This window comes from Geotrypetes seraphini, chromosome 2 (assembly GCF_902459505.1).
Source record: "Geotrypetes seraphini chromosome 2, aGeoSer1.1, whole genome shotgun sequence".
Lineage (NCBI taxonomy): Eukaryota > Metazoa > Chordata > Amphibia > Gymnophiona > Dermophiidae > Geotrypetes > Geotrypetes seraphini.
Window position 1 is genome coordinate 376,668,744 of NC_047085.1, and position 27,013 is coordinate 376,695,756.

The window sequence follows — 27,013 nt, forward strand, 5'->3', positions numbered from 1 at the left end:
TTAGGTTTAAATTTAGACATTGAACCATCTGATTCTGTCTGTTAAGCTCAATGTTATTTTATTCCACTTCATTTGGGTCCCCACATATATATCTAATCTAGTCTAAGGGCTCCTTTTACTAAGCTGCGGTAGTGTTTTTAGCGCATGCTGCAGATTAGCGCGTGCTAACCCCCACGCTACACGGAAAAACTAATGCCAGTTCAATGGAGGCATTAGCATCTAGCGTGCGTGGCATTGCAGTGTGCGATAAAACCACTAGCGCAGCTTAGTAAAAGGAGCCCTAAATCTTAGACTTATATACCAAATCATCTCCTAGAGTTAAGAGCTCGATTCGGTTTACATAATTAGATTACAAAACAGAGCTTGCGTTAGTATTTTTCGTGCAGCGCGTGGTTAACGCGCGCTAAAAACGTTAGCACACCTTAGTAAAAGGAACCCATAATTTCATATGTTTATACAGCTTAGAACGTTTAAGACATATGTCTAATTTTATTACTCTGTTGTCTTAAATGCCCCTACAATATCAGGAGATTATCCCCTATGTTTCATTCATTTATTTGTACATCTTAGAGTGATATGCCATTTTTTATGTCATTTGTTATAGTATTTTTTGTTATATCATGTCATCGCCCCCCCTCAGGTAGTTTCCCAGCAGAACAGGGCCACATCTCGATAACCCCAATTATAAAAAACACGAAAGAGCCATCCAATACCCCGTCTAATTACAGACCGATCTCAAGCATTCCGCTATTCACCAAAATAGCCGAAGGGGTGGTAAATGCTGAACTCTCCATATACCTGGAAAAATTCAACATCTTAAACGACAATCAATCAGGCTTTCGCTCTGACCACAGTACTGAAACCATCATAGCCTCTCTACTAGATCACCTACACACACTCTTTAGCAAGGGCTCCAGCGCCTTGATCCTGCAACTCGACCTGAGCAATGCATTCGACTTAGTCGACCACAACATTCTTTTAGACTGCCTTACATACATCGGCATCTCCGGCCAGATCCTCAACTGGTTCCACGGGTTCCTACAAAACAGATCATACAGGGTATTTAAGGACGACTCTTTCTCATACAGCTGGGATAACTCCTGTGGTGTTCCGCAGGGCTCCCCCTGTCCCCCACCCTATTTCATGTCTACCTTGCCTCCCTGGGAAACCTCCTGCAAAGCCTCAAGCTCAAATTTTTCATCTACGCAGATGACATCACAATAGTCATCCCGCTATCCAGTTTTACACCAGAGTTTCTCACCTCCCTTTCAAGTACACTCAATCAGATAGAACTCTGGATGCTATCCTACAGACTAAAACTAAACCCCGACAAAACAAAATTCTTCCTAGCTACCCCCAAAGACAAAATCAAAGACACCACAATTCAAGTAAAAGGATTGACCTTCCCCCTCGAACAAACCTTAAAAATACTGGGAGTCACACTGGACAAACATTTATCCCTGGAGAAACACACTGATATTACAGTTAGGAAAAGTATCTCGGTGCTCTGGAAACTACGCACCATAAAAAATTATTTTGACGACACGTCATTCCGCCTGCTAGAACAATTCTCCATTCTTAGCATACTGGACTACTGTAATATCATTTACTTGAGCTCCACGAAGAAAACCATCAGAAGACTCAGAATGATCCAGAACACCGCTGTCCGCCTCATATTCGGCCTAAAAAAATGGGAACATGTCACCCTTTTTACCACAAACTTCATTGGCTGCCATTAGAATCCAGAGTCCTATTCAAATTCGCCTGTTTTTGTTACAAAACAGTATTTGGTCTATCCCCAAGCTATATCAACCCACACTTCTTCCTGAATCACAGAAACAAGAACTCCCGCAGAATTCAGCTGTTCGCCTTCCCCTCCCTAAAACTCTGTCACTCCAATAAATTCTTCGACAAAACCTTCGCCTTCCAGGCTGCCAAACTAAACCCATGGATTAGAAAATCACTCAAAACCCACCTCTTCCAAGGCCAGGACCCTTAATGCCCCCACCTCAAAGAACCAAAACCTCCCTCCCTCCCCCTATTGTACCACCCTACCCCCCCCCGACCCACTCTTTCCTACTCCTTCCAAACTCAACTACTTTGTTGCCTGCAACTCTGATCAATTGATACTGAACCGTTTGTAACTCTGTTTTAATTGATGTGAACCGCCTAGAACGCCCTGGGTATGGCGGTATACAAAACTAAAGTTATTATTATTATTATTATGATTATTTTACAAAATTGTGATAGCGGTTTTTAGCGCAGGCCAGCACGATGATTGCTCTGTGCTGCTCCCGACACCCATCTTCCCACATTCTTCATCACTGTATGCTCCTATCCCCTTCCCCTGTGTCCAGCATCACTCCTCCATGTCCCTATGCCTTCAAGTCCAGCATTTCCCTTCTGTGCTCCTATTCTCCCCTACATCTTGCATTTTCCCTTTGTTCATATACCGTCTCCATGCAGCATCTCCCCTTTGTGTCCCTGTCCCTATTTACCCCTTCATGTCCATCATCTCCCCTCTGTTTTTGTATATCTTCCTGTGTCCAGCTTCTCCTTTCTGTTCCTCCCCACTAATGCATGTTTCTCCCTCTCTCTTCCTACTACTGTAGGTTCAGTATTTTACTCCCTCTTTTCTCATCCCCTTGGTTTGAGATCTTTCTCTTCCCATTTCTTCTCTCGCCTTCCTCCTGTAGGTTCAGCACCTCTTTCCCTTCCCTCCAGCAGTCCCCTCCTACAGCCCTAGCCCTCCCCCCAATGGATCAAGCACCTCTCTCCTTTGCCTCCAGCCCCCCCCCACCCCCACGGGTCCAACCCCTATCCCTTCCCTCCATAGGTCCAGTACTTCCTTCCTTTCAGCACCTCTTCCTCTTTCCTCCAACTCCACCCCCTCCTGTTGATCTAGCACCCTCTCTCTTCTCTCAAACTCCAGCCACCCCCCCTATGGCTCAAGAACCTATACCCATGTCTGAAAAGCAATCCAATTATCTCCCCAGATGCTATAAAAACATAGGCAACTGAATCTTTGGCAAAGCTGAACCAAAACCAGATTAAAAAGGAAGACTGTGCTTTACAAAAAGTTGAACAGAATATTGTCCCTTTTTATACTTTAATATAAAGATTTAAATATAAAATATGTGTTTGATGCTTGTGCAGATAAGGATAGAGCTCACAGGGATGGGGTGGGGACAGGGACAGAGCCCGTGGTGCTGAATTGGGGATAAACTTTGTCCCCGTGTCATTCTCTATGTGGAGATCCTTTGTTTTGAGACTGCCAAAGGTATGCCCTTGATGTTTTCTGCAATGTTCCATTATTGCAGAAAATGTCCAAATTATAAGTCTGCCCTGGTCCTGGGTCCAAGCCACAATACCTTTACTGTTTATTGTCTGGATTTACCGACTGTACAGCATTTTTAAACTGTGAAGTCTTCTATTGGATCTATCTATTGACCTGCATAATTTCCAATGAACTTTTGCATCAAGATCATTGACTCCACAGTTCTCGTGCTTTGTTCTGATCCTGCCCAAAACATGCCTGAACATACCCTCTTGAGATTTAGACACACTTCAGACAAACAGAATAAAAAACTGTCTTAAAAATGTATTTTGAAAATGGCAATTTGGACATTTTAACAAATAATAATACTACTACTACGGTTCTTATATCCCGCTAAATTCCAACCAAGGAAAGTTCAAAGCGGTTAACAAAAATGAAAAAAAAAAAAAAACCCAACATTTAAAACATGATATTTCCTACACAGTGGCGTACCTAGGGTATGTGGCACCCGGGGCCCATCATTTTTTGACCCCCCCCCCATGTAAAAAAATATTTTTTTGTAATGACCATGAAACGGAATAAATGGTCAGAATAGAAACAGGCAGTGAAAATTTTCTTATATTCCAAACATAACATAACATAAATTATGTCTGAATTGTCATGACATCAGAAGTACATATGGAGTAGTTGCAGGTGATGCTTGGGACAGTTCTGATTGTGTTAGTTTGGTTTTATGTGTTTTTTGAATAGAAGGGTTTTTATTTCTTTTTTGATGGTTTTGTAGTCTGTGGTCGAGGTCAATAGGTTGTAGAGTTGGGGGTCGAGTGTTGCAGCTTGATTGGCTAGGAGGTTGTCGAACAGTTTTTTTCTTTTGACGTTTTTGGTTGGAGGGTGTGTGAATGGTGCGTGAGTTCTCCTATGTCTGGTTGAGGTGGATTGAATTATTTAGCTGAAGAAATTAGTTACCCCCTCATCCCACACACATTAACTCTCTTCCATTTTTGTTCCCATTATAAAAAACACTGATAAGTTCCCAGAAAAAAAATACATTAAAATAAGAAGTGAAAACAAAGGCCCCTACAGATGAGAACATAACATAAGAATAGCCTAACTGGGTCAGACCAATGGTCCATCATGCCCAGTAGCCCATTCTCATGGTAGCCAATCCAGGACACTAATACCTGGTCAAAACCCAAAGAGTAGCAACATTCCATGCTACCGATCCAGGGCAAGCAGACACTTCCCCCATGTCTTAATAACAGATTATGGACTTTTCCTCCAGGAATTTGTCCAAATCTTTCTTAAAACCAGCTACACTATCTGCTTTTACCATAACTTCTGGCCACTTCATTTTTAAGTTTAGATCTTTCCTTTCAAACAGAGACCTTGCTAGATGTCAAATACAGCACAAGGTAACTTCACATGGACTTAGCTGTGCAGGATATGTGAATCTCCTCATACACCCACCATATAGTGCAAAAATGTGCAAAGGTCTGTTTTTTTCTTTCGATCACTACATAGCCTAATGCCACACAAGCAGCGCTGTTACAAACATATTCTGTAGGTCAATGCTAAGGATAACAAAGTTTCCTTCCTTGGACCAGAAGGAGATAAACCACTGGAAGAGATCCCAAAACAATACCCAAAGACCCACTCAGTGTGTGATCCAGTTGAGTGGAGTGGACTAACTGGGGGGTGGAAATGGGCCCGGAGTTTGCACAGCAGAATTTCCCAGACCACCTCTTCCTCTCAACACATTGACACGCTGCCACCACCACCACTAGGAACACCTCACTGGGTAGGCCAGCTCTGCTATAAACTTTATAAAACACATTATTATATTTTCTTATAAAGCACATATTTTAACTGAACTCTCTGACATCCTCAGCCTTTCCATTCACAAAAATAGAAGGAAGAAAAGTTCCCATTTCCTGCTGTCTCATGTCCCCGGCCTATACAATATTTTTTTTCTGCAGACCCTTCAAAAGTCTGACCAAATCCTCATTTCACTTGCATTATAAAGTACTGAGGATGCCATCTCTCCCCAATCCCAGGTCCTAAAGTCTAAGACACTAGCGCAAACTAATGCTGCCAGATTCAGGAAAAAAAATTTTGATTCGATTCAGCCTATTGAATTGGTTTTTCAATTCGATTTTCCTGCCCAGTTGGGTGATTTTTTTCAAAACTCCTGGTGGGTTTTATAGCTTTTTCACCCCCTTTGTCTTCTCCAAATCACACTGGCGCTGTGGTGTAAATAAAATAAAGAAACAAAAAGGACTTTTCCTCTCTCTGTTAAATCCTAGCTCACGTTTGCAGTCCAACACCAGCTCTGGCAGGATACACATTTCAAATCTGACATATTATAATCACAAAACAGAAAATAAAATTAATTTTTCTACCTTTTGTTGTCTGGTTATATTTCAAATTTTGTTGGTCCAAGGCTCTGGTTTTCTTCTGATAACTTGGGGTCTCCTTCTTTCTTCTTTCTGCATGCTAACCATCCATCTGCCAACTCTGTCCTCCCTTTCCATTTCCCTTCCCTCCCCAGGAAGTCTGGTATCTTTCCTTTTTTTCATCTCCCTCCACAGATCCACCTTTTCTTAACTACCCTTTCATCCGGCATCTCTCCCTCCTTCCCCACCACCCGAGTCCACCATCTCTCCCTTTCTTTTCCCAATTACCCTCCTATCCAGTATCTCTATCCCTCCTCCACACCATCCCTTGTGTCCAATTTCTCTCCCTTTCTGTTCCTTCCCTCCCTAAATCCCATGGTCCATCATCTCTCTCCCTCTCCTCTATTTTCAGACCCATTATTTCTTCCTCCCCCCCAAAGTTTGGCATATGCACGTCTCTTTGAACACCCCCTTCCCTCCGTGTACTTCTAAACCAGGGTCCCCCCAAAGGCCTGTCCCCCCTTAAAGGTCTGCCTGTCCCCCCTTGAAGGCCTGCACCCCCCTTGAAGGCCTGTCCCACCTCCTTGAAGGCCTGTCCCCCCCTTGTAGGCCTGTCCCCACCTTGAAGGCCTGCCTGCCTGTCCCCCCCTTGAAGGCCTGTCCCCCCCTTGAAGGTCTGCACCCCCCCGAAGGCCTGCACTCCCCCGAAGGCCTGTCCTCCCCCCTTGTAGGCCTGTCCCCCCCCTTGTAGGCCTGCCTTCCTGTCCCCCCCCTTGAAGGCCTGTCCCCCCCTTGAAGGTCTGCACCCCCCCGAAGGCCTGTACCCCCCTGAAGGCCTGTCCCCCCTTGAAGGCCTGCACCCCCTTGAAGGTCTGCACCCCCCCCGAAGGCCTGAACCCCCCGAAGGCCTGAACCCCCCCGAAGGCCTGCACCCCCCCCTTGAAGGCCTGTCCCACCCCCTTGTAGGCCTGTCCCCCCCTTGTAGGCCTGTCCCCCCCTTGAAGGCCTGTCCCCCCCTTGAAGGCCTGCACCCCCCTGAAGGCCTGCACCCCCCCAAGGCCTGTTCCCCCCTTGAAGGCCTGTCCCACCCCCTTATAGGCTTGTCCCACCCCCTTGTAGACCTGTCTCCCCCTTTAAGGCCTGCCTGCCCCCCCTTGAAGGCCTGTCCCTTCCCCTTGAAGGTCTGCACACACCCCCAAAGGCCTGTCACCCCCTTGAAGGCCTGCCTGCCCCCCCCCTTGAAGGCCTGTCCCCCCTTGAAAGCCTTCCTGCCTGTCTGTCACCCCCCCTCCTCCTTGAAAGCCTGCCTGCCTGCCCGCCCGCCCCACCCCGAAGGACCGCTCACCCCTGGCCTCCCCGCACCACTATGAAGCAGCACTACCTATGCTCCCGGCCTTGCCGTTCAGTCCCCCCCACCACCCCCGAAGGACCGCTCGCCCCACTGACCTTCCTGCACCACCTATGAAGCAGCCGCAGCAGGATCCCGACGTCAGCGATCTCTGCGCTGCTTAGGCGCTGCTTCCTGCGCCGCGTTCCCGCCCCTCCTCTGATGTCAGAGGAGGGGCGGGACCGCGGCACAGGAAGCAGCGCCCAAGCAGCTCAGGTATCGCTGAAGTCGCGATCCTGCTGCGGGCTGCTTCACAGGTGGTGCAGGAAGGTCAGTGGGGAGAGCGGTCCTTCGGGGGTGGGGGGGGAATGAACGGCAAGGCCGGGAACACCCCCTCATGGCTGGCACCCGTGGCGGACCGCCCCTCCCGCCCCCCCCCCCCCTTAGTACGCCACTGTTCCTACATAAAACAAGGGATCCTTTTACTAGAGATCTTTACCGTAGGCTGATGAGGTAAATGCTCTAATGCTCATTCAGTTCCTATGAGTGTCAAAGCATTTACCTTGCCAGCCTACTTTAAAGCTCTACCGCAGTTTAGCAAAACCCAATAAAACTTTTAAATAACACAAAAGGGGATAATCTATAAATGACGCCATAACTTAGGTGCCAATAGGTGCCGTACCGGCGCCTAAGTTAATTGAGAAATGCTGTTTTTAAACAGCAAAAATAAAGTGCCTATCAGTGCCTAAATAAAAAGCATTGGAATCATGCCTATGTAGGCGCTTAACGTCACTAAAGGCATGGCTAACAGCAGAAGTGGCGCCATAAAACGCCTATGTAGGCTTGATTCATGACATAGATAGGTGCCGGAAATGTAGGTCTGGAGAACCTGGCCTACATTTCTTGCGCCTATCTTTCTTGCGCCTATCTTTCAGAGTCGCGATTCTCTATAGGGCACCATCACATGATTGACATGAGATTGGCAGCCTCTTTTTAGGTGGCCGCTGATATTGGCACCCTATAGAGAATCTGGGCCAAAATGTTTAAAGAAATTATTTCCTAAATAAATGAGTCGCATAGGATAATATTGAATGTAGCTCTAGAGCAGTGTCTCTCAAACTGTGTGCCACGGTACAGTGGTGTGCCCCAAAGAGATTCCAGAATTTTACTTTATTTTTAAAAATTCCCTTTGTAAAGTATACACTAGAATAGATAACATGTACTTCACGTACGCAAGAGTCTGTCAATGTTATGAGCATCTGTGTGCATAAGGATACAACCACCCAGACAAGCATCATTCTTTCACATGATTGGTCCTTGAAAACTAATGGCAAATAATTTTATTTTTATTTTTATGTTTTTTGCAGTAGTTATCCTAGCTTGAGCAATAAAGCATTCAAGGCTTTGCTACCAATTTGATCTTCTTATCTTTGCAAATATGGATTTTCAGCTCTGACAGAAATGAAATCGAAAAAAAGAGAATGACTTCAGATGGTGTATGATGAAACATGTGTTTGCTTGTCGACTATCGAGCTGCGTTTTGAGTTAATTTGTACTCAAAAACAAGCACATCCATCGAATTGATTAGTAATTCTATTCTATTTTTTTTAAAGTTCTTTATATATGGGTAATAGTAACAATGGTGAAATTAAATAACTCTCAAATTTAATTTTGTTAGGTTTTGCAATTTTATAATCCTCTATAATAAAACCCTAAGCGCACATGTGAACTTAGGAGGCCGTGATCCCTGCTGCCGTGATGTGTGCCTCCGTGCCAAATTCGATTTGAGGCGCCTGGGGCAGCTTGCGGCGCATGGGATAGAAGAAGGCAGAAGAAAGAGAGTACGACTTTTGTTCGGCGGTTTCCGCATGCGCAGTAGACCGTGCGGCAGTTTCCACATCAGTAGGAGCCTGCGGCAGTTTAAACATTGCCTTTCTTCCACGATGCTGCGACCCCAAAACCACTGCAGACCACCACGAAAACTGAGGAAAAGGTAAAATGAAGGTGAGAAGGGCTACTGCTGGACAGGGGGAGCAGGGATGGGGTGCTGCTGAACAGGGGGGAGGTAAAAGGAAGGGAGAAGGGCTACTGCTGGACAGGGGGAGCAGGCAAGGGGTGGTGGTGGACAGCCGAGGAAAGAGAGAGACTGAAAGACTGAAAGAAAGACAGACAGCGGCCAAGGAGAGAGAGAGAAAGAAAGACAGACACACACATCTATTCTAGACTAGTTTCAATTTTAATGTGCCAGAAAAAAAACATTTGTTCCGTTTAGTGTGATGGAGCTAAAAAGGTTTGATAGACACTGCTCTAGATGGAGAAATATCCAGAAACGAACAGCCTGGTGGTTGAGTTGCCTGCATTTGTTCAAAGCGTATTCCTGAAAATGAAAGGAAAAAGACCAAAAAAGGATCTCTACATGGAAATCCTCTTCAATTGGTAGGAAATGACAACAAACTTTACAAGTATTCAGGAGATGATCTCTCAAACATCTTTTAAGTTACACATGCCAGTTTAAATGCGAGTCTCGACCGGGAGCCAATGAAGACTACGTAGCGCCTAAGATGAGTTACCATTTTTCTTCAGATGGAGTATAATTTTGTGGCCTTATACTGAAGCTTTGTATGCAGTTTAACTGTAAGTGAATAGTAGAGAATATTACAATAGTCCAAATAGGGTAAAACAAATGCCTGGACAAGGGAAGCAAAAATATTTATCAGTGAAATACTGCCTAACATTGCGTAGCTGACGAGGTCTAAAACATGCAATTTTTACAATATGACTAATCTGGGGCTTAAAAGAAGAAAACATCCACATGCAACTTTATGCCATTTTTTAAAAATATTTTTCTCTTTTAAAAATGAGCCCCATAGTCTTGTGAGAATAGCATGAACATTTGGACACAGCGCCAAACAAAACAGTTTTTCTGGAAGCAGCGTTTTGCTGAGGTTTGCACTTCTACTCATTGGGCAAAAGCACAAAAACTAAAAGGGCAAATTTGTGCATGCCAGAAAGCAGGGTAGAAATGTTCAGGGGTGCATTCGGAAAGATTATTTTAAAACAGGAAAGCACGCACACACTTTCCATGTTAAAATTGGTGCAATATATGCACATTTCTGATGCACAAGTGATCTGTTAGAAAATGTTAGGTCAATCAGGTTTTCTATTCCAGGTCAGATTGCATTACAAGAGGTTGGGTCAGTTACCCAATTTTCTCATACGAGAGCAGAGCTCTAGCGCACTGAACCACCCTTTTACAAAGCCGCGCTGCCAAGCAGCACAAGCTAAATGCTGACGCACCCATAGGAATAGAATGGGTGTCTCAGAATGAAGCTCATGCTGCTTGGCAGCAAGTCTTTGTACAGGGGGGGAGGGAGGGATGTGAATCAATTATTGACACCTCAGTTGTGAAAAATAGTTCTTTTTACTACACTATGATCTATTCACAATATAAAATGGTGTAAATCCTAATTGCTAAATATTTTATATACAGATCCCCCCAAAAAAAAACAAAGGTCAAAAGAAGCAAATCAGAGTGGCATCACATAGCCTAGTACAGGGGTCAGCAGCCCGCAGCTCACAAGCCATATATACGCCTCTTAGACCACGTGGCTGCGGCTCTTCTTTTGCTTCAACGTGTTAGCAGCAGTGATTCCTACAGCTGCATGCCGCTAACTCGGAGCCTCCCTTGGTCAGAATTTCCTGTTTCTGCCAGGTGGGACGCGACACAGGAGAGGCTTCCGGGTTAGTGGCAGGAAGCTGTAGGAATCGCAAGAAAGAACAACATATCTGTGAGTGAGGTTGAGGTTGAGGTTGAGGGAGAAGGAAATATGTTGCAGGAGGGAGGAGAGTGGTGAAAGAGGGAGAAATGGACATAAAGGTGGAGGGGAAGGAAAAATGGTGCATGGAGATAGAGAGAGGGATAAATGTACATAAGGGTGGAGGGAAGGGAGAGATGGTGCATGCTTATGGTGGAAGCTCATCCGATGTCAGAAGGAAGTCTTACGGCTCAGCAGTAGGACGTGCATAGGAGCCACCGCCCACGGCTTTGTGAAGAGAAATGGCTGCGGCTGAAGGTGGAGGGAGACGGCTAGAAGGTAAACACCCGTGCGAGGGAGGTACATACTTGGGGCACAGAATTGAGGGAGGGAAGAAGAGAGAGAGGGGTGCGTGGGGACATGGGAGGGAGAGAGTGGGAGCACAAACTTCGGACAAAGGGTGGAAGTAGGGAGGAAGGGGGCATGTACTTGGGACACAGAATGGAGGGAGGGAGGGGAGAATGAGCCATAGGATGGGAGAATGGAGGGAGTGAGGGACGAAGATGCAGAGGTGGGGAGGGAACAGAAAGGGATAGTTGGGTGTCTGAATGAGAGGGAAAGAGAGATGGTGCACTTGGGCAGATGAAAAAACAGGAGAATTGTTGGGCATAGAGAGGGAGAGAGAATTATTGGACATGGTGGTGGGAGAGGATTGAGGTAGAGATGAATGGGGAAGAGAGAAATGAGAGTGAGTAATATTGGATATGGTGGTGGAGAGGGAATGGTGGGATGGGTGGAAAGGGATGCAAGAGGGGCTTCAAGGAGGTGGAGAAGGTGGGAAGAATACTAGGATCCGAGTTACATACAAATTCAACTTAAGAACATTTTTTAAAATGGAACCCGTTCTTAACCTGGGGACTGCCTGTACTTCAATTTTTGTTTTCGTGTTAAATGCATATATTCCCATATCGCATTAAAAATCGTATCTTAAACCTCCTTCTCTACTCATTGCGACTTTTTGTAAATCTTGAGTCAAACAGTTAGGATAAAACGGCTCTTTGCTTTAAAAAGGTTGCAGACCCCTGGCCCAGTGATTACAGCAGTACCCCAGGAAAGCCAGGATTCAAATCCAGCTTAAAACACTGATGTTCTCTGTGATACCCGACAAATCACTACCCTGTCCATTACCCTTGGTGTAACTCAGACTATAAACCTGCTGAATAATATACAGTATATTATTTACTGTAACTTACCTCAAATATGGATTTGGAAAGATAAATAACCACTCCCCCTTTAACTAAGCTACGAGAGGTTTCTACCGTGACCCGAAGCGCTAAATGCTCCAATGTTGCTCCGATGCTCACAGAATTCCTATGAGCATCAGAGAATTTAGTGCCCAGGACTACGGTAGAAACCTCCATCATGGCTTAGTATAAGGGGGCTTAAATCCAAATTCATAAAGGATGCTGTCATTGTCCAAAGAAAACCATGCAATCATGTTTAAAAAAAATCATGTCATTGATCCATGTCTTAACAGAGTACACACTACAGCAGATGCTCAATATTCATGGGAGTTAGGGGCAGAGCCGGCCCACGAATAGGGAAAATTGTGAATAATTTTTGGGCCAGCTCTGATCCACCCCCGCCTCCCTGACCTTACCTGGTGGTCTAGCGGCGATGTGGGGCAGGAGCGATCTACCTATGCTCTTGCCCCGTGCATAACCGTGCTGTGCACCCGTGCTGTGAGTTCCCGTGGTCTCATGAGACTACAACGGTTTCCGGGAACTCACAGCACGGGTGCACAGCATGGTTATGCACGGGGCAGGAGTGCAGGAAGATCGCTCCTGCTCCGCATCGCTGCTAGACCACCAAGTAAGGTCTGGGGGATGTCCGGGGAGGCGTTTCTCAATTAAAAATCAAGGCTAAAAAAAAATCACGAATAACTGAATTTGCGATTGGGGAAACCACAAATCGGGAGGGGGGCTGTACACAGATCTGAAAACAAAACCACCCTCAGAATCATCTATCCCTCACCCCTTTCAGTCCCTGTCCTAAAAATTTGGTGTGGAAATTATTAGGACCTGAAACCCAAAAGTTATTTGGAGGCCAGACAGAGAGACATGACAAATTTATAAACCTTCTTTCACTCTGGAAAGTAGTCTAAAAATAAAATCTTGAAAATCCCACTGAAAGTGTTTCCAACAGTGAGAAATCCAGATGTACAAGTTTCAGAAAACACGTGTCAGTGACCCAAGATATAGTTAGTTCATAGTTTGCTTTACACTAGTGAAAGTTTGAAAGCACAGGCATATATATCACTGCTTACAACTATAATTTGTCAGCATGCTTCCACTTTAGAACTATCGTAGGGGGTAGAGTACACGGCGGGTGGAGTCCTTAAGCTATGACTTATTGGAAGATTGCAGCAGTGTGTGCACTGCCTCTGCACATTAACAGCTCTGACGGCTTTGCACCGTGTCTGCAGTTACCTCCAAGTCTGCTGAACTCTCGGGCTCTGATTTCTTGAATCTTGCCTCCGTAGCCATAGCCTCGTGCGGGGCAGAGGGTCTGGAAGTGCTGAAAAGAAAGCAGATCGGGCGATTGCTTGTAGCTGCTGGTGCTGTCCGTGGGATCATTCTCCATGTCAGAAGTCCTCACTCTGGCTGGGAGCAGCTGACTCAAAAATCAGGTGTGTAAAGGGCAATGATTGGCCCTGTTTGAGCAGGAAGAGCTTATTTATGAGGGAAAGTGGAAGCTGATAGGCTGGAGATACCGACTCGACTGCATTCTTGTGTTACAATATTGCAAAACCTGCAAAAGAACTAAAAGTTTTGTTTGTGAAAATGAGCTCGTGTTCCAAATCTGTCACTTTAAGACATGCACACAATAATGACAAAAGGGAGAAGAAAAAAGAAATCACCTAGAATGACTCACCCAAAGAAGCCAAAGCCCAAGGTGTCCATGCTATTTCATTAGCATAAGAAGAAAGCAGTTTTACTCAGTGGCATAGTGAGGGTAAGTGGCACTTGGGGTGTTGATGCCCCTTCCCCTCTCCTGCTGCACGTGCCCCCTTCCCCCATACCTTTTTAATTTTCCAGGCGAGAGCAACAGAACAAAATTGATGCCTGCAGCGTGTTGGCTATCCCTCTGACGTCACTTCCTAGGTACGGGGACCGGAAGTGATGTCAGAGAGAGGCAACACTGATGCAGGCAGCAAGTTCGTAAGGCTGCTCGTGCAGGAAAAATTAAAGAGGTATTTGGGAAGGGAAGGGCACACACGTGTGGCAGGGGCAGAGAGGAGGACGGGTACCTGCGCCCTTTACAAAGACCGTGCCTGGGGTGGACCACCCCCTCCCCCACCCACACGCTCTGTTCTATTCCAGTGGTTGACCTATTCATCCTGAAATTTATACAGTTCTTGTATTTACACCACAAATAGCTTAGATTGTAAGCTCTTTTGAGCAGGGACCGTCTCTTGCATGTTTAACGTACAGCACTGCGTCCATCTGGCAGCATAACAGAAATAATAAATAGTAGGAATAGGTCTGTCACTGCTGAAATGCTCTTAAGCACAAGGGTGGTTTGAAAAGTCTGATTTTAAAATGGTGATCGGTGTTCCAACAAGTTTGCATGCGAATGAGTTTTGCAGAGGTTCGCCGTAATCCCATCCAATCAGTCATCAAGAAAGTGACTTTCACACATGTGCAGAGATGGCAGGGGAAGCCTGAACAGTGAGCAGCAGAGAAAGCCCTGAAGCAGCCTTCTGCCACTCAGCTGTTCAGGGCAGGAAGACCTTTTTTTAATGGCAATATCTGTCCCCATGAAATAAAAAGTCATGCTGCCCCCCCCTCCCCCCGATGATGGCCACCCCCTGATAGCCCCGAAAAAAAAGGAAGGATGCCTACGCCCTCCTGCCTCCACCCCCTCCCCACTCGATAATTGTCTCCCTCCCCAACAACTTTAAAAACCTCTCCTACTTCGGACACCCAGACCACCTTGACTGTCCAAAACCTGAACCCTTCCACACTCCCTCCCCTTCTGACCCCTCCCACCATCCCACCAAGTCCCCAAGAGAAAGAAGGCCCTTGTGGTCTGGTGGGAGTCAGAACACTCCTAGCTCAAGCACAAATCTCAAACCCCCCTTGTACCTTGTCATAGAATGTCAGCAAGAGGGAAGCCCAGTTCCTCCTGCCTGCAGGCTTGCCTCTCCAAAATGGTGGGCCTTCCCCTTCTGGGTGCATCGTGGGTTGCACTGGGAGATGCCTTAGGCGCCTTAGCCAATCATGGCCTTAGGCCCGTCCAGGTACATCCTGGGATGTATTGGAAGGGGCCTAAGGCTCTGATTGGCTCAAACATATAAGGCCCCTGAGCCAATCAGGGCCTTAGACTCCTCCCAGTGATGCACTGGGAAGGGGCCTAAGGCCCTGATTGGTTCAGGCACCTTTGGTCTCTCCCAGGAGAAGGGACTTTAGCCATACAAGCCAATCATGGCGTTAGGCCCCTTCCCAATGCATCACTGGGAGGGGTCTAAGGCCCTGATTGGCTCAGGGGCCTTATATGTTTGAGCCAATTAGGGCCTTAGGCCCCTCCTGGTGCATCTCAGGATGCACCAGGAAGGGGAAGGCCTACCATTTTGGAGAAGTGGGCCTGTAGGCAGGAAGGACTGGACATCCCTCTTGCCAGATTTCTACGACAAAGTATGAAGGGGGTTTGGGCTTGAGCTGGACATACAGACATCCCAGCAGAGCAGTGGGGCATCCAAAGGAAACTGCAGTGAATCTCACCAAAGGCCCCTTATATTGTATGATGAACCATCCAAAATCCATTGAAATGCCACTGAACCCAACTATACACCACCACAATAGTCCTTATGCCAGCAGATGACACCTATATGTAGATACAGTGGGTTAGGATGAGGTTTGGAAAGCTTACAAATTCTACAGTAATTGTAGTAGTTAGAGTGGAGTGTGGGCCTGAGTCCCCATCTCTATGGTTCACTACACCACCTAGAGTCCAGCAGAAGGCAAACCCACGCAAATAAAACAGGAGAGCAAAGGAAGTGGGATGGGCAATGGACCTTCCACCAATCCAAATAAAGCCAACGGACCAAAAAGAGCCAACAGGATACCGTAAAGTTGTTTATTAATGTCCAAATCAAACAATAAAGACACAACACAGTACTGTGCTTTGGTGTAAGAAATACGCCTGCATCAGGGTTGCTATAAAAAATAAAATATAATAAAAAAATATTTAAAATCATACACTAAAACAGGGATAGAATATAATAAACACAACAGGAAGTCATGAGGACAAGATGTCAGAAATCCAGCTAAGGTCTTTGAGTTATTTTGACATATTCATTAATAAAGTGATTTTTTGAACTATTCGACCTTGGCTGGATTTCTGACATCTTATCCTCACGACTTCCTGTTATATGTTCCTGTCTCGACGTTAAGGCCAGTCTTTGGTTTATGTTAGAATATAATAAAACATACAAAGGAAAACATCAGAAGAATACAAGGCCAACCTGAGAACTTGAGTCTTTTACACAAAAGGACGATGATTTACACATGTGAATGCACAATTGATTCAAAAAAATAAAACATTATAAACAATAAAATTCAATTGAATTCCAAGTAAAGAAACATATTAAGTTAAAAATAAAAATAAAAACAAAACACATTATAGGCTTGCATATATATTATGGCAATAAAATGAACTCAAACATAAATATGCAAAAGACAATGGGGCTCATAATCAAAAAAAGAAAACCATTCTAAAAAGTGGCCTAAATGGCTACTTGGACGATCAAAAAGCCTGATCATCCAAGTACCCATAATCAAAGCTGGTTTTAGACGTATCTAAAACCAGCTTAGGCCTTTTCCCTGCCTCTAAATGCACAGAGAGAAAAGAGGTGTTTTTAGAGGAGAGGAAAGGGCGGGCGGGAGGTGGGCCGACCTAGACCTAGGTGTGCAGCAGGTATAACCAAAACTTTAGGCAGGTTGCCTAGTCAGCAATTATATGTTTTGACTTAGACCAAGTCAAAACAGGTATAAGTGCCGAAAAGGGGCCGCTGAGCTGATTGTGGCTGCTGCGATCAGCTCAGCGGCCCCAGCAACCTGCCTACCCCCTATACCAATGATCGCGGCAGGAGAGATGTAACCTCCACCCTTCCCCCCCCCCCGACAATGATCAGGGCAGGAGGGAGCCCAAGCCCTCTTGCCCCGCGGCACCCCGGACCTCCCAGACACTATCAAGGCAGGAGGGAGCCCAAGCCCTCCTGCCCCATGGCATCCCCGAACCCCTGATGAAGATCGGGGCAAGAGGGAGCCCAAGCCCTCTTGCCCCATGATCCCCAACCTCCCCCCCCCCGCCCAGTCCGATGGGGCGAGGAGGGAGCCTAAGCCCTTCTGGTCCGTCAATACCCCCTAACCCCCAACCCCCACTAAAATATGGGCAGGAGGGATCCCAAGCTCTCCTGCCCTCGACGCAACCCCCCCATGACCGGCCCCCCAAACCCCTGATTGCCCCCCTGCTGACCCGTGACCCCCCCCAGCGACCCCACGACCCCCTACCTCCAATCCCACCCCCCATACCTTGAAATCGATGGACGGGTGTCAAGCCTGCCAGTCGGGCAGGCCAGCCAGCTCAGGAATGGGGCCGGATTGGCCCAGGCGGCTCAAATCCCTCCCACAGGTGGGGTTTGAGGCACCTGGGCCAACCAGAATAGGCCCAGGAGCCTTAGGCTCCTCCTGTGGGCGGAGCCTTAAGCACATGGCCGGGTTGGATGAAAAACATGAGGACACTCCAGTGTATATATATACTAGTCTTTAAGCCCGTTACATTAACGGGTGCTAGAATAGATGTGTGTGTGTGTGTGTCTTTCTTTCTTTCTCTCTCTCTCCTTGGCCGCTGTCTGTCTGTCTTTCTTTCTGTCTCTTTTTCCTCGGCTGTCCACCACCACCCCTTGCCTGCTCCCTCTGTCCAGCAGTAGCCTTTCTCCCTTCCTTTTACCTCCCCCTGTCTAGCAGTAGCCCATCTCCCTTCGTTTTACCTCCCCCTCCCCTCCCCACTGTCCAGCAGCACCTCTTCCCTGCTTCCTCTGTCCAGCAGTAGGGAACCTTTTCTTTTCAGGTGGCCAAACTGAATTTATGGCTGGCCAAAACTGTGTTAGAAGCTTCTTCTTATCTCGATTTTAGAAAACAGATAAAAATTCAATTATTTAACAGGCTGGGTTTTTAATGTATCTTATTCTTTTAACTTTTTATTTTATTTTAACATTGTTGCATCCTTCCTACATTGCATGTATTTCTTTTTATATTGTATGCACTTAATCTGTGGAATCTCAAATGATTTGCATTGTTTGTACTATGCTTAACTGTTATGAACCTAGAACTCACGGGTATGGCGGTATATAAAAATAAATTATTATTATTCTCCCTTCCTTTTACCTCCCCCCTAACCAGCAGCACCCCTTCCTTGCTCCCCCTGTCCAGTAGTACCCCTTCTCCTTTCCCTGCTCCCCCTATCCAGCATCCTCTAGTCTGGGCAGCGTCGGGGCTTTTGCTAGGCCGGCCTACCTCGCATTATTGAAGTGGGCCGGCCTAGCAAATGCCCCGCGGCTGCTGTATTAGCTGGTCCAGGGTTGAGAAGAGGCGTCCTGGCAGCGGCAGCGCAGGAAGTCAGCCGGCATTGGAGATTGGGGCAGAAGGCAGGCACAGAAGCACACATTACGGTGTCAGGGATCATGGCATGGTAAGTGCACATGCACGCTTAGGGTTTTATTATAGAGGATATGCATGTACATACAGTATATGCACATCATCCATACTATTGTGCACAAAAGAACATAACTTAGTAAATGACATCAGATAAAGACCCGAATGGTCCATCCAGTCTGCCCAAACTACACTCTCTATAATTTAATGATTTAATTTAAATCTTGTTTGACTGATATAGGAGCCTCACAGAATAGCATCTAGCTGTTTTGGTGCCCTTTAACATGTAAGCATACCCTTAGTTGCAAAAGTACAGATACTATGTACATTCACCCATGTTACTGATGCTTATATGTTGATGCCCATTATAGAATTGTTTTCTACAAGGATAACTTTGTCAATATGATGGAGTGCTGAGAAGTTCTCAGCCCAACCAACCAACTTCCTAAATTCTGAACCTTATTTTGCCACTGTAGCTGAAAAGAGTGTTATCTTATTTTGTTCAGTGCCAATTGGCAAAAACAAAATTCTATGTTTTAACATTGTTTCAGATCATTGATTGAACCATATTCACTTCATTCTCTTCTTGGTTGAGCTGAGAATTTCAGTCTCTGATAACCAGAGCTCAGATTGTGATGTCATAATGCCTTATTCCACCAATAAGAGCCAACCTCATCAGTGATGTCACAATGGCTTGATTGTTCTATACTTGGCTCACCTTTATTACATACGAGGCGATGCTGAAATATTCTCAGCCCAACAACCAACTTCCTAAATTCTGAGCCTTATTTTGCCACTGTAGCTGAAGAGTGTTCTTATTACGTTAATTATGAATTTTCAGAAACAAAATTCTTCGTTTTGACATTGTTTCAGATCATGGATTGAACCATATTCACGTCATTCTCTTCTTGATGGGCTGAAAACTTTTCGGCGCCCTCCTTGTATAGCTGCTGGTAAACAGAAAATTGCCTCCCATCCTGAGGTAGGTAAAAGTTATTCCACAGATGAAAAACAGCGAGAGGATGCTTAGGGAGGGGGAAAGTATCTTGGGATTCGGTTCTGAAAGCTCCACATATGCTTTCCTGTAGGCACCTTGGACCTGCTCACAGGCAGTTGGTGGTATAGCAGTTTGGGGAGGCTAAAGTGGGTAGGGCTGAGGCAGGCTCCTTCATTGTCTGACAAACAAGGTCAGAAAAATAGTTGCACATATCTTTTATTAAATTTAGATAATATTTATATACCACTTCTAGCCTAAGTGGTTTATATTCAGATACTCAAGCATTTTTCTCTATCTGTCCTGGTAGGCTCACACTCCATCTGATGTACCAGAGGCAGTAGGGAATTAAGTGACTTGCCTAGGGACACAAGGCACAGTGTGGGATTTTAACCTACAACCTCAGGGTGCGGAGACTGTATTTTGCCTCTAACCACTTTACCATACACTTCCCTAAGAAAAAATAATGTCAATAGTTGCTGCCTGTGCCTATATAGAGGCCTACAGCTTCTCTGTCCGGTGACAGGTCAAAAGCGTGTGCCGACAAAGGCGCTCCCAGACAACTGAGCGCGTAGACAAAGGCGCGCCGAGACAACTAAGCGCAAGGCGGAAGCCCGCGCCGAAGAAAAACAGTGTTTTAAGGGGCTCCGACGGGGGTGTTCGAGGAGAACCCCCCACTTTACTGAATACAGATCGCGCCGGTATTGTGGGAGGTTTGGGGGGTTGTAACCCCCCACATTATACTGAAAATTTCACTTTTTCCCTAAAAAACAGGGAAAAACTGAAGTTTCCCGTATAATTAGGGGGGTTACAACCCCCCAAACCCCCACAATGCCGGCGCAATCTGTATTCAGTAAAGTGTGAGGGGGGTTCTCCACGAACACCCCTGTCGGAGCCCCTTAAAACACTGTTTTTCTTCGGTGCAGGCTTCCGCCTTGCGCTTAGTTGTCTCGGCGCGCCTTTGTCAGCTTTTGTCTATGAACCTCTCAGTCCTCAGACCATCTGCTCCCTCACTCTCTCTCTCACACGCACACATCTCCCTCCCCCAGAGAGCTTGTTAGTTTTGCTGTCTCATGAAAATGGGAGCTGTAAGGTCAAGAAACTCCTAATGAACCTCCTACACAGATGCCAAGGGTAGCCCATCCATGCACCACCCCCAATGAGTGAGATTTTTCTCTCAGTGCATTTAATATAAGACCAGGGTTAAAAAAAAAAAAAAAAAAAAAGCTGCATCACAAAGGGAGAGATAATTTTTCATTTAATTTGGTAAAGATAGGTAGTCAGTATACTTACCTGGAAGAGTTCCTGGTTCTCGGCTGGTTTCTGAAGTCCTGGCTCCTTATCCGTCAGTGAGGAGGCTACCCAAAGCAAGACAGTGGTGAGGCCTGTAAAAGGAAGGGGTTTGTTTTACAATTTATTTTTCTGTAAATGTGCACACTTTTATTTATTGTTAGAGACATTTGATTTTTTTAAAACTTCTTCACACTGTGTATTCAAATGCTCTGAAGGAAACTAAGAGAGCCTATTTCTCTAAATTTCTCCAGCACGACTTGAACTCCTCTTATCTCAACCGACTGCTATACTCTCTCTCTAATCCCACCTCTTTTCCTATATATAAGAACACAATGGTCCATCAAGCCCAGTAGCCCGTCCTAACGGTGGCCAATCCAGGTCACTAGTACCTGGCAAACCCCCCAAAAGTAGCAACATTCCATGCTACTGATCCAGGGCAAGCAGTGGCTTCCCCCATGTCAGTCTCAATAACTTTTCCACCAGGAAATTGTCCAAACCTTTCTTAAAACCAGGTACATTAACCGCTCTTACCATAACCTCTTGATCATCTAAATGCAGGTAGCAAACAGAGTATCCCTTAATGGAGTTGAAGATAAGATGATGGCTCTCTCTTTCCCTCTTCCTCCATACAACCCCAGGTACAATTTCCCTCCCTTCAGACTACTGCCCACCATCTCTCTCTCTCTCTCTCTCTCTCTCTCTCTCTGTGTCCTCTGTTTCTGGCCCCATAAGCTCTCCCCCACCCCTGTCTGGCACTTCTTAATTAATTCTCCCCCCCCCTTCATACTTAAAAAAAAATCCCAGTTAGTCCAGGAGGCTTCCTCCTTGGCCCAGCATGTTCTCACCCTTCTCTCTGCACCGGTCCAATGTCACCCACACCTTCTATCACATTAAAAAATCTGCCAGCCTCGGCAATGATTCAGCATCTTACTGCTTTCTGTTTGCTGTGGTCTGTCTCCAACGACACAATTTACTGTTTCCACCCAGGTGGACCACAGCAGACAGAAAGCAGGAAGGGGAGCCATGAGCAACGTTGCTGAATCACTGCCGAGGCTGGCGCAGAGAGAAGGGGGAAGACATGCTGGGCCACGGGGACCACCCAGAGCCTTGGGGCCGGCCATGACTCCAAGGCTGGAAACACTCCCAGGGCAGACTGCCCCTCCTGTCCTGCCCATGGTATGCCACTGCTTGGGTACTAACCCCCAAGGTGGATCATAACATCTGGTAACTGTGATTTGGGTTATTCTTCCCAACGTGCATCACGTTGCATTAAATTTCAACTGCCATATGGACACCCAGTCTTCCAGTCTGCCTGCAATTTTTTCACGATCTGCATGTGTTTTAACAACTTTGAACAGTTTAGTGTCATCTGTAAATTTAATCATCTCACTTGTCATTCCAATTTCAAGGTCATTTATAAATAAGTTAAATAACACTGGCCCCAGGACAGATCCCTGTGGCATTCCATTATTTACCCTCCTCCATTGAGAAAAATGGCCATTTAACTCTACGCTCTGTTTCTAATAACCGATTCACTAATTTTTCTAATAAAATTTCTCTCCTGAGGCTTTCCCTGCCCTCTCCCCCCTCAGTAGTCATTTCCCCTTCAGATTTCATACTTTCTTCAGCCTCTCCCTTAATTTCTGTAGCCTCCCTTTCTTCTTTTAACTTTCCTTCCATAACCTCCATGAAGAAAATCACCACTTCACTTAAACGCTCTTCCCCCATTACTGATCCAATTCCTTCTTTTCTTCTGTGTTGCTTCCTAAAGCCACTTCTCTTTCCCCTGCATTCAATGGTTTCCAACAACCTTGCCTCTGCCATCTTTCCTTCTGCTTGGAAGCATTCCAAATCTGATCCAACATCTGTGACTACAGTAATTACAGACCTTTTTCTAATCTCCCCTTTTCTTTTTTTAAAGTTGTTGAGAAAGTAGTAGCCACCCAACTTTCTGACTTTCCTCATTGCACCAGTGCACTCCACCCTTGCCAAACAGGCTTCCACCCCATCACTCAACAGAACATACACTTTGGGTCTCATCAACTAAATTAGACTTATCCTTGACAGTAGCCGCGATGTTATCTTGTTCTCTATGGACATGTCCGCAGCCTTTGACTTGGTGGACCACGCTATCCTTCTTATCCATCTCAATGACCTGCATGTCACAGGGATGGCTCTCTGGGGTTTCCATTCATATCTGAATGGTCAGTCCTGTGCTGTCTGCTACTCTGGTGCTGCTTTACCCAAGAACCTGCTCCTTTCAGGAGTTCCCCAGGGCATGGGCTTGGGTCCGACTCTTTCTAACATTTTCCTTGCCCCTCTCACTCTTCTGCTTCATTATCGCAAACTTTTTAAGCTGCTGACACACTAATCTCGGGGCTGCGGCTGGAGGACACCTGGTAATGCGTGGACATCGGCATGATGATGTCACGTGCATGCCTGATGTCACCACGTCAACATCCACGCATGTGTGGATGTCCTCCAGCCACAGCTCTGAGCCTCCTATTACTACTGGTGGGGTGGGGGGTGCTGCAGAAGGAGATGTGTAAGCAGTCAGCCAATGCTGGTGCCTCTACTCCTTGCTGGCATCTCGGAGCACATCTGGAATCCTCCGGGGCACACAGTTTGTGATACACTGATCTACACAGATGATATCCAACTTCTTCTTCCCTTTGAATCCCCCTCACTAGTGAATTATCCTCTTAATTCTGCTAAACTGGACCAAGTGACAGATTGGCATAATCAACTCTCAGAAAACTGCAATCATGATCTTTTCTTCTGAACCCCTTTTCCAAATCCACCATATTTCACTATGAAAGGCACTATACTTTCATATTCCGAATTGACAAAAATCCTCAGTGTCACCTTGGGTAACACTCTGTCTTTCCATTCACATATTTCTAAGGTTGTTTCCTCATCTTTCTTTGCTCTCTGCCATATACGCTCTATTTGCACACTGCTTCAAAGGGCTTCTTGCATTCTCTAGTCTTTTCCAAATTAGACTATTGCAACTCGTTCCTCATTGGCTTCTCATATTATCAGCTTCATAGACTCCAGCTCATTCAAAACACTGCCGTTAGAATATTACATCATTACTCAAAAATTTGATCAGATCACCTGTCTCCTTAAATCCAAGGCCATCCTCCCAATATCTTACAGAATACCTTTCAAATACAATATTCTTTCTTTTCAGATACAGTCATTGGGTCTTCCCTCATTTTTTGCTAGTTTTTTGGTTCAACATACCCCACAGAGAGAACTTTGTTCCACTCAGCAAAGCCTCCTATCAATCCCTTCCTTCAGGCAACTTTTCTTAGATGTCTACGGGCATTCCAATTTCTCGATCATGGCCCCTACTCTGGACCTCTTTCCCTCTCTATCTCAGGATTGAGCCCTCTTTTGCATGATTCAAGTTTCAGTTAAAAGCAAATTATTTTTCTCTAGCTTTTAAGGACTAGCTTTAGTTACCTTTTTTTGAGGGGGGGGAGGCTTAATTTCTCCTTACCAGAGCTATTCTCCCCCTATTCTTACTTGGTTATTTTCCTTCTCCTCTTACCCTTGGTAATATTGTTAACCTTTCCTACCCCTCTTTTCCTCTTAACTCTGTAAGTCCTGTATTGTCTTTTGGGGTGTCCTCCGTGTTCATGAGCAACCCCTTTCCCCCCTTTTTTATTTTATAAACCGCATAGATTTTACTTGTTTATATTTGTAGTATATCAAATAAATTGAATTGAACTGAGTACTCAAGCTAAAGTTAATTCAGGGACAAAATCCTTAGCTGGGTCTGAGTGCAGTGGTCACTCCTATTCATTCCTGCTCCTGCATTGGTGGACTTGGTGGACACTCTCATACTTGGACTTTTTTATCAAACTCCTACTTTAAATGAGATAATTTTCAAGCACCAGTCTGACCTCATCTGCAACTTTCTTCAAATTAGTCCCTTATTTTCTAACCTCTGTTATTCTATCTCTTCTATCTATATACTCCTTCTTTGCTTACACCCTATGCTGTCTATTAAAGGCCCTCTTTTACTAAGCCGCGGCAGAGATTTCTACCATCGCCTGGAGAACTAAATGCTCCGACGCTGCTCTGATGCTCAAGGGAATTCTAGAAGTGTCAGAGCATTTAGCACTCTGCACCACGATAGAAGCCTCTACCATGGCTTAGTATAAGTTGCGTAAAATGTTTTATTATGCATTGTGTTGACTCTGTAATGCAGTGTCTCTCAAACTTTCTAGAGCTGGGGCACACTACAGGTTGAGGCCACAGCTCATGGCACCCAGAAGTGCATGGACGTCACCGTGATGACATCATATGCATGCGTGACATCATTACATTGACATCCACACATGCGCAGAGGCCATCCAGTCAGGCCCTGAAATTCCAGGAGGGCGTGCCAGCAGGGAAGTCTAACAAATATCAGAGTATCCCCAACCACAGACTTCCCAAACTCCACTGTAGACCCACCTAAGCTCATCCCCAGATCCCACCCCCTTTACTAATTGTAATGTAATTTTTTTCCATTCATTTTTCATATACACACAATATACACAGCAGATATAAATTCTCAAAACTGACACATTTCAATCACTATATATAAAACCATTTCCCCTACCTTTGTTGTCTGGTGACTTTATTTTTCTGGGCTTTTAAATATGTTTCCAGGGCTTTCTTATCCATTGACTGTTTTTCTCTCCATCTTCACTTTCTGCCTTGCATCCATCTTTAATAATAAGTAGGAGACTGACTATATACTATATACTAGTGATACTATATACCAGTGGGAAGAGAGCAAATGACTCCTAAAAACGCTCAGAGAAGTGAAACTCTGAAGGGGAGGTGGATACCTTCCCTTGGGACAAGAGTTTACCGTCCAGTCATTGCATTTTACTTTACAGAACTTCACTTTCTAGCCACTGGTAAAATTGTGAACAGTTTAAATGTTTTGTAAATTGACCCCTAAGAGCCTGTACAACCACAATCTTTAAAAAGCTTGCACAGATAAGTGTACAGTTTCCAATGAGCAAGAGTCTTTTTGTAAAAAATTTTTGAACATTTTTTGTCAATTTACAAAACATTTAAACTGTTCACAATTTTACCAGTGGCTAGAAAGTGAAGTTCTGTAAAGTAAAATGCAATGGAGACCCCTAAGAGCCTGTACAACCACAATCTTTAAAAAGCTTGCACAGATAAGTGTACAGTTTCCAATGAGCAAGAGTCTTTTTGTAAAAATTTTTTGAACATTTTTTGTCAATTTACAAAACATTTAAACTGTTCACAATTTTACCAGTGGCTAGAAAGTGAAGTTCTGTAAAGTAAAATGCAATGACTGGACGGTAAACTCTTGTCCCAAGGGAAGGTATCCACCTCCCCTTCAGAGTTTCACTTCTCTGAGCGTTTTTAGGAGTCATTTGCTCTCTTCCCACTGGTATATAGTATCAATATAGTCAGTCTCCTACTTATTATTTCATCTAATTTACTGACTAGTATTCACATGAGTCCCTGTATGTTTTTCTAACGAAGTTGCATCCATCTTTGGCATTAAGTTAACATTCAATTTTTCAATTTGTCTGCTTTCTCCTCAAAATCTACTTTGCGATGTCTTACCTTCCCTTCCTATCTCTCTCTCCTTCCCTCCCTATTTCCATGGTCTGACATCTCTCCTCTTCCTTTCCCCCCTTCCCATAATCTGGTATCTCTCTCTACTAATATTAATATTATTATTTCTATAGCACTACCAGACTCCCCTCCTTCCCTTCCATTCCCTGGTCTAATATCTTTCCCTTCCTTTAGTCATCTCTCCTTCCCCCCCCCCCCCGGTGTAACATTTCTCTTCCCTTCCTCCTTTATGCCCCCTGCAGTCCATCTTCCTTCCCTTCCTCCTTTCTGGCCCTCCTCCCAGTCCAACATTTCTCCCTCCTTTCCACCAGTCTAACATTTTTTTCTCTCTTCCTCCTGCATGCTTCTCCTCTGGTCCTACTTCCCTCCCCTAACCAACATCTCTCTCTCTCTCTCTCCCTGCATGAGTCCAACTTTTCACTCTCTGCCCTCTATCCTTTCCCCCCGAGTGTGATATTTTTCCTTCCCTCTTTTCTATCCTCCCCATCCATCTCGCCTTCTTTATGAGTCCAACCCTTTCTGCCTCTTCCATACTTTCTCTCTCTGCTTGCCTCTTCCCTCGAGTGACATCCTTCCTTCCCACTCCCCTACCCATGTTCTCTCCCCATGCACCATTTCTCCCTAACTCTGATTGTCT

At 45.4% G+C, this 27,013-nt stretch overlaps 1 protein-coding gene across 2 annotated transcripts in view; it reads right to left on the reverse strand.

Annotated features, from left to right (window-relative positions):
* The window catches only part of MOCOS (molybdenum cofactor sulfurase), a 406,383-nt gene extending 392,949 nt beyond the window's left edge, over window positions 1-13,434 (reverse strand). For both annotated transcript variants that reach the window (XM_033930634.1, XM_033930633.1), the window contains exon 1: window positions 13,242-13,434. In XM_033930634.1, coding sequence (XP_033786525.1) covers window positions 13,242-13,395 — 154 coding nt within the window. In that variant the 5' untranslated portion in view covers window positions 13,396-13,434. The remainder of the gene's footprint in view (window positions 1-13,241) is intronic.
* Between the last annotated feature and the right edge of the window lie 13,579 nt (window positions 13,435-27,013).